Source organism: Arachis duranensis, chromosome 1, assembly GCF_000817695.3.
Source record: "Arachis duranensis cultivar V14167 chromosome 1, aradu.V14167.gnm2.J7QH, whole genome shotgun sequence".
Classification (NCBI taxonomy): domain Eukaryota; kingdom Viridiplantae; phylum Streptophyta; class Magnoliopsida; order Fabales; family Fabaceae; genus Arachis; species Arachis duranensis.
This window is the reverse complement of record NC_029772.3, coordinates 103,248,694-103,260,971: the sequence shown is the minus strand read 5'-3', so window position 1 is coordinate 103,260,971 and position 12,278 is coordinate 103,248,694. Positions and strand designations below refer to the sequence as shown.

The following is a 12,278-nucleotide window of genomic DNA, read 5'->3' as shown; positions in this document are numbered from 1 at the left end:
TCATGATTACTTCGATTTGTACTATTTTGTTCGCTTTAGTATTAATCTTTGATTTGGTAATATAATATGACTAGTGGAGCTGTTTATGTAGCCTTATATTAAGTTGAAAGTGAAGAACTTTCGTCTGGTTGGTCTAAACATAACACAGCAAGGTGTATATAATATGACTAGTGGAGCTGTTTTGGGGTATACTAATCAAATTGTGTTCACTTTTTATGACCAAGCGTTGTCGTTTTTCCAATGGTTTAGTTGAGGATAGTTCATCGGTATGCTACTTACAAATGAAATACTTTACATCTACTTTGGTTGATATTAATATATGAACGATGATATAATAAAGCTGCCGATTAGACTTGTTACTATATTTTTATTCACTTGATATGCTTCTTTATATTGTGATAGGACCTAAATTAATTCTTCTTGAACTGCATTTGAATTGTGTATTTACATCTTAGTTCTTAACCAGTTATCATGGTCATTGATTTTCTTTATTCAGCTGATAAATGATAAATTTAAGGTGGAGTATTAGTTATACTCTTTTGGTAATAATATCAATAGTTAAGTGCTGAAAAGGCTATCTTCATTTTAGTGGACAATGTACTTTCTCCTACAAGAGCAATTATGTCTACCATATATGAAAAGAAGGATGAAGATGGCTTTCTTTATGTAACATACAGTGGCCACAACATCTTTGGGGATCTCACTTCCCACATGCATTAGCCATTTCCTTATATTTTTTACTATGATTAATGATTTGTATGATGAATTCGTTACAATTCTCATATTAGGAACCTTGATTTATCTCAATGACATGTACAGTTAGTATATATATATATAAATGATCATAAATGATATATATAAATTTCTGAGAACCAAATTAAGCTTCAAAATCCTCTTATTCAGTCTTTCGACCCTCCTCTTGATTGTTCTTCATGATTATCTGTGGATTCTGAATGAGATTTTATCTTTTTAACGAGGGTAAATAGTAACTTCATTGTTTATTACATGATTTGTAATGTTTGCATACAAGCACATGCACCAAACATGTACACCAACAGACACCAGCTGATGTGAACAAATCTTATAAGCAATGTAAACAGAGCATTTTAATTTCTTCTTTCCACCCTTAGACTAAAAGAAACAACATATAAAGCACATAATTTTAGGTTGTCATAACTGCTTTTCTTTGGAAGATTCCGTAACATACAGCTAGCTTAGTGGTTTATATTTAGATTTAGTTAGTTATAATCAAGTCCTGTTAGTTGAGTTCAGGAGACATCCATGATTTTCCAAATATGCTGTGAACTTAATTAACTATATATTAGTTAATATTCTATAATAGAGAATTTGATTAGTTAGGGTGTATCACTGAAAATCTAATAAATAAGGATACTGCAAAATGAAAAGGCAATTTGGAAGACGGGAAACAAGGGCTGGAGGTGTTGGAAAAGATGCTCACCAAAACATTTTTTGATTTATTTCACTCACGACATGAATAGATTCAGAGGCTTTGTTGTTTTTTTGTGCTATGTGATCTGTTATTTATATTTTAGTGTTTTATAATTTTACACTCTAACTTCTGTTCCTTCCTTTTTTATTTTTTAAAGGAAGCTCTTCTTTTTAATTTCATTTTTTGGCTTCGGAACCAGAAATTCTTTCTTCCAGTAATTTTTTAAAAGTGCAGAATTAGACCATGAGTAAGCAACCTTCCTAATACCATTTATATTCTATCTATTATCCCGGATACAAGTACCTTTATCTCTATTTCATTTCCGATTTATTCTCCCGTTCTCTCTTTGGGATTACTTATTGAATTAATATGGAATATTACTCTCCCGCTACATAATTGTGATAAATTTAATATATCCCGTTAGACAGTTTGCCCGAATTTTTTTTAATATTTACTATTTCTATTTTCTTATTAAAGTTTTATTCATTCGTTTATATGAAATCATAAAAGTAGATATAGATAAGAGTTGGATCTCAAGGCCACGAGGTAGTGTCGAATACAAGGCCGGCTTGAACAAATTTTTGGACTTCGTATTTGCGAATGCATCATCCAATGGGATGATACATTGTCCATGTCCTTCATGTGGGTTCTGCCTATTCCAAACTAGAGAGGATGCTTACGATCATCTGCTGTTAAAATCGTTTCCTGCTAAGTATACATTTTGGTTACATCAAGGGGAGAGACGCGTAGGAGAGAGTTCTACTGAGACACAAGAAGCTAACCCTGGTAGCGACTACCGAGATCCAATGCGCGACATGGTTCATGAGGCATTCAACTCTCCAGGATTTGTTGCCGATGAAGATGACTCGAGCAACAAAGATTTTGAGGGGGTGCCAAAGAGTTGCCATATTTGTACAGCAAACCTAGTCACGCGGCCCGTCATTTTGAGGCGCTGCTTCAGGATGGATAGTAGAAATTGTATCCGGGATGTGCAAAATTCTCGAAGCTGGCTTTTTTGGTGAGGCTATACTATACAAAGTGCATGTGCGGCGTGAGCGACAAGGCCTTCGGAATGATACTAGAGCTACTCTATGAGGCCTTTGAGCATGTAAAGATTCCGGCTTCTCTGCACGATGCCAAGAGGATCATACGAAAGCTTGGCATTGCGTACAAAAAGATAGATGCATGTCCGAATGACTGTATGCTATATCAAGGTAGCGATCAAGAACAGTCTAGGTTAAAGAGATGTGGGAAGAATGGGAAGCCGCAGGCAGCGAAGGTTCTTCGTTACTTTCCCCTTGTTCCACGACTGCAGCGGATGTTCATGTCCAGTAAGACATCTGTTGACATGTTGTGGCACAAGAAAGATCCTAACTCGGATGGTTTTTTGAGGCATCCAAGGGACGGAGAGGCATGTAAGGCATTTGATAGAAGATATACTCAATTAAGTGGCGATCCACGCAACGTTCGTTTAGCCTTAGCTAGCGATGGCTTTAATCCCTTCGGAAATCTCAGCTCAAGGTACTCGATCTGGCCCGTGATTCTCATCCCCTACAACCTGGCCCCATGGAGTTGTATGAAATCCAGCTCTTTCTTACTGTCTATGATTATCCCCGGTCCCAAGATGCCTGGTAATGACATAGATGTCTACCTACAACCCTTGATAGATGAGTTGAAGCAGTTGTGGAATGGTGTTGATACGTACGACGCTAGCGAGAAAAAAACATTTAAGATGCATGCTGCGTTGATGTGGACAATAAGCGATTTTTCAGGGTTGGGCAACTTATCTGGGTGGAATACGTACGGTGGGAGAGCATGTCCTACGTGCAACCTGGATGCTGAGTCTAAGCGACTCACTTTCAGTCAGAAATAGTTTTTCATGGGTCATCGGCACTTTCTGAATCAAGGCCAAAGATTTCGGCAGGACCGGGTCAGATTTGATGGGAAGGTATAGGTCAGAGGTCCGCCTATAACATTGTCGAGTGGAGATATTTTGAGACAGTTAGATAATGTGCATGTCAAGTTTGGCAAGGTGCAAACGGAAGCTGGTAAAAGAGCACGCGAATAACAGGCTGCATTACAAGATGAGTCTTTGAACTCCCACATTGGGAGTATAATTTATTGCGTCACAACCTGGACGTGATGCACATAGAGAAAAATGTGTGTGACAACATTATCTACATGATACTGAACGACAGTGGTAAATCCAAAGACAACCTCAAAGCTCGAAAAGACCTCCAGCTGATGGGAATTAGGCGTGAACTTTGGCCACGGAAAGATGAAAAGTATCCCACTGCAATATTCTCTATGTCGAATTCACAGAAGGACGTCTTTCTTAGGAATTTAAAGAATGTGGTCTTTCCAGATGGTCATTCGAGCAACATATCTCGTTGTGTTGACCTACAGCAGCGAAAACTATCCGGCTTGAAAAGTCATGACAACCACATTCTCATGGAACATCTTCTCCCAATAGCTATAAGGAATGTATTGGAAGCCCCACTGGCAGTCATCCTGGCTGATTTGTCAACTTTCTTTCGACAGCTATGCAGTAAATCTATAGACCCTCAACAACTTCCTCTCCTACAGAAACATGTGATCCTCACTCTTTGTCAGATGGAGATAATTTTTCCACTGTCTTTCTTCACAGTCATGGTACACCTAACTGTGCATCTGGTCGAAGAGATACGCCTAGGGGGCCCGGTGTATTATAGGTGGATGTATCCAATTGAAAGGTACCTACATGACTAATTTTACATTTGATTTATTTTGAAAGCTAACAACCTAACACATATCTCGTTTGTAAAGGTACGTAGGTCGTCTTAAGCAGTACGTGCGTAATAGGGCAGCACCGAAAGGATCAATTACCGAGGGCTACTTATCCGATGAGATTCTCATTTTTTGTTCGAGATATTTGGATAATGTTGAGAGCAGGATCAATCGATCATTGCGTGTTAATGATCGACCGAGCGAAGATGCGACTAATAACGCGACAAGCATGTTCCCACTGATTGACAAAGTGGTAGGTGCTACAGCATGTTTGAATCTTTCACCAACCGAGAGATTTCAAGCACATCGTCACGTATTGGTCAATTGCACAGCTGTGGAGAATTTCTTAGAGTAAGTGTAGTTATTAAACTTAGGCTCATATTGTAACCGAAGGCAATATTTGTTTATAACTTTAACAATAAATCCATATGGTATGCTCAGGGATTTTAGGGCTAGCAAAAAAAGACAGCTACGAAGTATTGGCAAAAGAAACGAAGCCTACATTGACAGGGTTGTCCATAGAGAATTCGCCGAGTGGTTCAAGAATGAGGTGAATCTTCTGTATGGCTCTTCCATTTATTGTTTCGTTGATATCTTGCCTCTTGCTACTCAACTCTGAACATGTATATTTCATTGGTAGATACCACTGGGAAGTACGATGCACCCGAGAGAACTGCAGTGGATCGCATGTGGACCCAATATTCAGGCAAAGCGCTTTAAGGCGTACAATGTCAATGGATTCAGGTTTAGAACCGTATCAAGAGAGGAAGGAATGAGAACCCAGAATAGCGGGGTTTGTGTCATTTCTGACACTAGAAGTTATGCAAGCGCTCGTGACAGTAACATGGCTGTTGGTGGCGTCTCCTATTATGGAAGATTGGTAGATATCATTGAGCTGAATTACAGTGACAATTTTCTGTGGCCTTGTTTAGATGCATCTGGGCAGACACCACGTCTGGTAGAGGCATAAAGCAAGATATTTTGGGACACACCTGTGTCAACTTTAGTAATCCGATTCACACTGGTGATCGTGAAGACGACAAGCCGTACATTCTTGCTTCCGAGGCTCGCCTCGTATACTATGTGGACGTTGAAGTCGATAAGGACTGGAATGTAGTAGTCCATGTGAAGCCGAGAGATTTGTTTGACATGGGTGAATACAATGAACACTGTGAGGTCGAACTTTCCCTCCAACAAAATCGAACTGATTTGTCTAAGCGTGATGTTGATGGTATCTCGTTGACAAGGGATGGCAACTTAGAAGAACCCACTCCTGACGTAATTGATACCAGAGAAGAGGCTGCTGATTTATAGATATATTTGTCTAGCAATATATAACATGCACGCTAGTACTATATGCGTAGTACCTTTCCCCTTATCATACTCTTGCAATTTTATTTATAAGCAAATAGGATAATGATAGAAATTAGACGTCTGGTTCGACTTTGATCTTATTTAATTTTGCACTTTTTAAGTGTCTGTACCTTGAGATTTAATATGCTTGACCTGTATACTTAGAGTTCTCTTGCTCACCCTTTTAAGTGTTGGGACTAAAGGGAAATTGGAAGAGAATGACCTCTTTATGTGTGCCAGCAGCTTCTTTTTCATCCGCTCGATGCAAGAGGCATCTCCATTCTCTTCACTTGAGCACGCAACTTCATTCGCTCAAGATTTATGGTTCAAAAATTTGCCTATTAGAGCACGATTGGATGCATTCTCTGCACACAGGCACATAGGTGATGCTATTAGTAAGGCGCCTACTGAACTAATATCAGTACGTGGTTAATCTGGCTGACCGCTCAAGGGTTCTTTTACCTCGTCGAACGGCAACAACTATTTTAGTGTGTTTAGTATCCTATAACCATAAGACAAAGCCAACTATCGGTTGATTTATATGACTCTGAATGTTGTAGGATCTATGTCAATTCAGAGCAAAGTACCGGAAGAAATTTGGCTTCAAATTCTTAACAACTACAGATGCTAGACATTCCCATAAAATACTAGAGGAGGTCAAGGTATAAAATCAGCTTACACATGAATTATATGATTTGTCCAGATGGTACTACTTATATTATATTTATATGTGATAGTTATATCAAAGTAATCAAGTGTTTTCTTAATTATTGCTCAGTTAGATCATTGCCGTTAGGCATCATATCATGCTTGGTTTATCAATAGCAAGGAAACTAGATGTGAAGTTGTGTATTATTTTCTATATGACTAGTGTTCTCCCAATAGTGCTTTGTGCTTGTGAAATCCTTGCTGAGTTATGATTGTGCTTTGTGAAAATGTTGAATCATATAAACGATATGACAGATGCGGATCAGCATTTCCTGCTGTGTGCTGTGATTGTTATGAATGAACTCTTGTATAAAGCATCTATATTTCAAGCAAAATCTTTTTTTCTTGTCTCCTTCTTTATTGTATTCTTGAGAAAGCATACCCTATTACATATTATCAGGTTAAAAGAGAAAACTTTGGGTTGAATCTTGTTGAATTGATTCAACAAATCCCCTCCCCATGAACATGTACAGATTATCCTATGTAATGTCTTCCTAGTTTCTTGGAATGCCCAATTGTTCTGATGATCACTTTGTTCTGATTTAGGCCCGATGCGAGAACAATCTCTTGGTTGAACTGGAGTTTGCGGCCCAAGAGGAATTCTATCTCATAGAAAGAGGACTCACGAAACTTTGGGAACGTAAGTCTAACAAGCCTTGTAGAATATGGCAGCCAGACCATGTTTTCTATAAAATTTAGTAATCTTATTCAAAGAGTTTTGTTACGATGTAACTTTCAGGATTATCTCAAGAGAAGCTTCAAGAGGAAATAGAAGATTTATGGGAGATAGTTCAAGACTCACAGAAAGAAGAAGTCGTGCCAAGCAACAGTTCCGATGAGGTTGTTTGGACCGGTCACAATGCTACCATGAGAGATTATGACCTCAATAAAACACCAGACGAGAATCAGATGATTTGATCCATCTCTACCCTGCTTTCTTATGATGGTGTTTTTGTTGAATACTGTTACTCATTATTTGTTTGGTTGAATCCCCGTTATGTTTTGGTTGTTATTTTTATTCATTTTTGTGTTTTTGCACAGAATTGAATTTGGATTCATTTCAAACACAATTAAATGCACAATATATATATATAAGAACCTGCTGATTTTTAAATAAAGTCAAGTCATTGTCTTCGATAATCCTTCAAAAGCTTCTAAGGTAGACATTCTACCACTGTCTTAAAGATTTCATCCTATTTCTTTTTATCAAGGATGTGAACATGTAGTTTAGATTATGATACGGACTTTCGTAATCACATTCTTTAAAAATATATTTAAAGAGATTTATACAAAGATATTTAACTAACCTATTCAATTGTTTTTTGGTACCTTTTTTATTACTTTTTCGATGGTTAAATTCTTTTTTGCCTATTTGAGCCAGCTATTCAAAGACAATATGTGAAAATTGTCTTCACAAGAAATACAAGGCGTGGATTTTCCATTCTTGAATTCACTTCCAATATTCAATTAAATAAAACTAATACCAAGTTAAGGGGTCTCATCCCACGATATCTCCAAATGTGTTTAGAAGCTTTAAAAAAAGTATAAAACACAATAAGGCAAATAATATTCCTATGGACCTTAGCTTTTGGTCTTTAATTTGTAATATATTGGTAGACTATATAGCATTGTAGTCTTAGTGTTTTATGTATTGAGATTAGTGAACAAAATTAAAGATTGATCTGTTATTTTTTTACAATTATGAAAACCGTGTATCAGTAGTAGTATTATTTGAGATTTCTTCTAGTCATCTTTTATAATTATGAAAACAGGCTAAATTAGTAGTGGGTTTATACTATCTCAAGGCCCACACCACCGTAAAACCTTGGAGCGGTTAAAGTAAATAAATAAATACCAAAACTTCCTTACACCAGCCCCAGTTGCGTGTACATTCACAATCCTTCATAGCTGAATCCTTATTTTCACTTTCCCCGTGGTCGGTTCCGAGCAGCGTAGTCGGTATTGGTGCGCCCTTGGCTCCCTCATGGTCGTCAGTCAAATCCTCTTTCACACGGTTGTCGTGCTCGTTGAGGTAACAAGTTCCACCTCTTTCATGCACATAGTTATGTTCTTCATTTTGGGTCAGTTATCTATTTGTGACCTGAGCATTTTTGTTGAATGGGTGCACTATGTATCAATGCTATTATGAAGAAACCACATTACTTGAGATCCGCTGGCCACAAGTACCAATTAATGGAGATGCTGACCCTTTCTAATTGCATGCAATCATTCTTTTTTTTATCTTTTATCATCTTAACAGTAACTCGAATTCTATGTGCGTATTAACATTCACATATAATATATAATTCGTTTGGGGGGTTGCATGTTCATACCTTCAATGATTCTGTAAAAATGGTTAAAGAATATGGCCACTGATAATTCCTTCTAATTTATAATTTAATTATCTTAAGTAAAAAAAATATTCTCTTGATTAAAAAAATCTGCGATCGATTCTCTTGCTAGGAATATGAACATTGATAACGGTAATGGTAAATTTAATGGAGTAGATATTGCTCATGTAAATTTGGGAATATAAACTTTAGGCATTTTTTCTTAATTAGTTCTGTTAGGATTATTAATGATGGATGTTAACTTTAATCATGGTTTCTTAATTAATTATGTTATAATTATTAATGATGGATGTTAATTTTAATCATAGTACCTTAATTAAAAATATTTGGAATTTAATACACCTGTGATAAATAGGAATATTAAAAATGGTAATTAATAATGTAATGCAGTAGATGTGGCTCATGCAAATAGAGAATTAGGAAAACTATTAATTTATTTATGCTCTGTATACTAGGTTTCATTTTTCCAACGGAATATCCTATGGCTTTAATAGTGTCCTCTTCCATTAACAGCTTTCTCTTTGAAATTTAATTTGATTCTTCTAATTTACATGTAGTTGGATCATTTGAAAAAAGAGATTCTATTTATATAATTAAGATATGTACATATATAGATTGGTTTTTAATATCTTGTTACATAATTAAAATGTGAGTAATGCTGTTTGTTGGTTAATATTCTATTCTTCCATGATGAATTAATCTTTTTTGGCATGATACATGTGTTTTTACTAGGATTGTAAGATGCCCAGGAAAGCTCGCTTCAAGAAAGGCACAAGAGTGGAGCCACCACATCAACAGCCTCCAGTTGCACCTCATGTGTCTTCACCATCCGATGACGATGATTGGCTCATCCCTCCGCCCCCCAGTAATGGTGGTGTCTCCGCAGCGGCTCTTCTGCAACCCTTTTGTCCACCTAGGAGCGAACCAAGACCTGAGCCACAGGCCGCTAACAGTTCACAAGTGACGGTACCATGCAATGAAGACATTGACCCGGAGGCGAACGAGGTAGATTTGTTTGAGGAACACATTGACAGGATGGTTGCTGCTTCTGATGCTGCAAAGCACAAACGACAAAAGACTATTGAGTTTTGGGATGTTGATCTCTTTGGTAACAAGCATTGAATGATAAAACTTTTTAATTGATCAGCTAATGATATTGTTATGCTCCTTACAAGTGGGGCACATTGAGCACATAAATTACATTTTTTCTTCTTTATTGATAGATTCTGAAGGAATAATCAAGCAAGCTAAAATGAGTGTGAGGGAGGCTATGCAGCGGTCTCTTAAAGGTAGCAAGATCATCCTGAGGTTCAATGAGGAACTGCAGGCAGTCGGATATGGAGCTGGCCTGTTGAGTGGCATTCTAGGAGCGTTGGGTTCTGATTACAGCAAATTTTCTATCTGTGAAAAGAGTTGGGCAAAGGTGCGGGGCAAAGACAGGGTTTATGATGATTGTATAAAGGTAATGACTTTCGGCAAATTTTTTAATCATATAAAACCTTTAACTTGCAATTACTTATAGCTGGACATTGTCGTCGCAGGAGATGTTCCACTTCCAGGATAGCAGTGGTAGAATCAAGAAAACACTTTTGCAACAAATGGAGAAGTCCTGGAAGGACACAAGGGGGAGGCTGTTTGACTCGCATTACAAACCAACAAGGACACTTGGGCAGAATCTTGATCAGCGCTCGGAGAGAATTCCTAGAGAGCATTGGAAGTGGTTCATTGATTATCGTAATGATCTTGCAACAAAGGTACCCCATTCATTTAATACATATACTTTTTTAAAAAATGAATTCCATTGAAATAAAAAAATGTAATCCGTTTGTTTACTTGATATGATTTGGTATATATAAATAATTTTATTCCGATTGAGCTGAATTTGAACCGTGTTGATTAATATACATGATTAATTCACTTTAATATATCAATTTCCAGCATAGGTCACAGACCAATAGGAATGTTTGACTAAGATGATAATATATACATGCATGATGCTGAGATTGGTGTACACCATTCTTCCTTATTAGAACCTTATTTTTTGTAGGTTACCATATAAGATATTTAGTTTAATTTGAGTACCCCTATTATTATAATTTATGCTATATGATTGTTATTGGACTATCTCACAGGCCTGCTAAATGTTTTTTTTCGTTAGTTGTGGTATGAGTTATGGGTTGCATTTGCATATTAGAAATACAATAATATTGTTAACTTCTTATATGTAAATAGGGACTGCATCTATAAAACTATTATTTTTGTTAAAGCAATACTTAAATTTAGATTACGTACAGTTTATTCAAATTCTTCACTACTATACTTAATGCCCCATTATTTTTAGTCTCTTGCAACGTAGGATGTATGTATACTATACATAGCTATATTTACTACTTCATTGAATTCAAGTTTACTGTTGATTTTTAATAGGCGAAGTGCAAGCAAAACGCGCTGAATCGAAAGAAGCAGCTTTACACGCACATTGGCGGATCTAAAAGCTTGGCTAGGGCTAGGGAAGAAGAGGTAATATAAACTTGTAATAAAGTATAAGTGGCATTTAGCGTTGATTTATTCATAGAGTAAAACAATGTTAGAAGTATTGAAAAAATTTAAAGAAGTGAAATTCATGAGATAAATTGTATTGTCACAGTCACAAATACAAGGGAGGACAGTTGGTAGGGGAGAAGTATGGATCCTAAAGCACAAAAGATCTGATGGCAGCTATATACATGAAGAAGCTCGGAGGATTGGTGTAAGTACACTTAGTCATATATGTTGTAACATGTTGGGTTTAGCAATTAAAATGTCTTGAGTATGCTATTAGCCTAGTGTGATTGTGTAATTTTATTTATGCCTGCAGGAAAAAATATCTGAGATTGAGCAACTGGATGAATCTACAAGAATATTGTCAGAAAATGATTCCCTTGCTCAAACTCTGGGTAAAGAGCACCCGGGTAGAGTGCGTGGGATGGGACACGGGCCAACACCAAGTCAACTCTTTCGTCCGAGTTTGCAGCCACCGGTGGATAGAGCTCAAGTAGAAGAGGTCCAAAGGATGCTGTGTGAACTGCAAGCGGAGGTGACGACCGAAAAATTGAAGAGGAAAGCAATGGAGGATGAATTAGCAGCAGAGAAAATGAAGAGGCAGACAATAGAGAGTGTACTAAGTTATCTGGTCCAACAGCAATGTGGGGAGTTGCCTCTAGACATCGCTGCACGGATGAATTCTTTGGACAGACATGGAGAAAAATAGAAATTAGGATTTATGTGATACTTTGATTTTTAGTATATATTTTGTTTATGTTAAATATGGGGCATTAATTATTAGCCAAGTATTTTACCTTTTTGGATGACTATTGAAATACTTTATTGACATTATTAAAATAGACATGTTAATTTGCTTCGCAGTTAAATATTAATGAGTTTTTTTTCCATTGTATAGAATTTTATAAGAAAAAATAGTATCATATTCGTTAAATAAAAAATATGAAAAAATATATAAAAATATAAAAAAAATTTAAGTAACGTTAAGATTCTTTAAATTAAAATTAGTTTAATTTAAAAAGGGACAGGTTTGTAAAATTAATCAAAATAAGAAAAAAAGTACTCGGAATAGCGGCAGTTTTAACCTGCCGCGAATAAAAGACATAAAA

At 36.6% G+C, this 12,278-nt stretch overlaps 2 protein-coding genes across 2 annotated transcripts; both read left to right on the top strand.

Annotated features, from left to right (window-relative positions):
* The first annotated feature begins 5,831 nt into the window (after positions 1-5,831).
* Positions 5,832-7,195, top strand: LOC107470924 (uric acid degradation bifunctional protein TTL-like). The gene is made up of 4 exons (XM_016090337.1): positions 5,832-5,990; positions 6,130-6,231; positions 6,824-6,917; positions 7,017-7,195. The coding sequence occupies exons 1-4, from the start codon at positions 5,832-5,834 to the stop codon at positions 7,193-7,195; spliced, it is 534 nt and encodes a 177-aa protein (XP_015945823.1).
* A 2,174-nt stretch (positions 7,196-9,369) lies between these two features.
* On the top strand, positions 9,370-11,878 carry LOC107470931 (uncharacterized). Its single transcript, XM_021128544.2, has 6 exons — positions 9,370-9,736; positions 9,852-10,090; positions 10,170-10,382; positions 11,056-11,148; positions 11,276-11,377; positions 11,486-11,878. The coding sequence occupies exons 1-6, from the start codon at positions 9,370-9,372 to the stop codon at positions 11,876-11,878; spliced, it is 1,407 nt and encodes a 468-aa protein (XP_020984203.2).
* Positions 11,879-12,278: the final 400 nt, after the last annotated feature.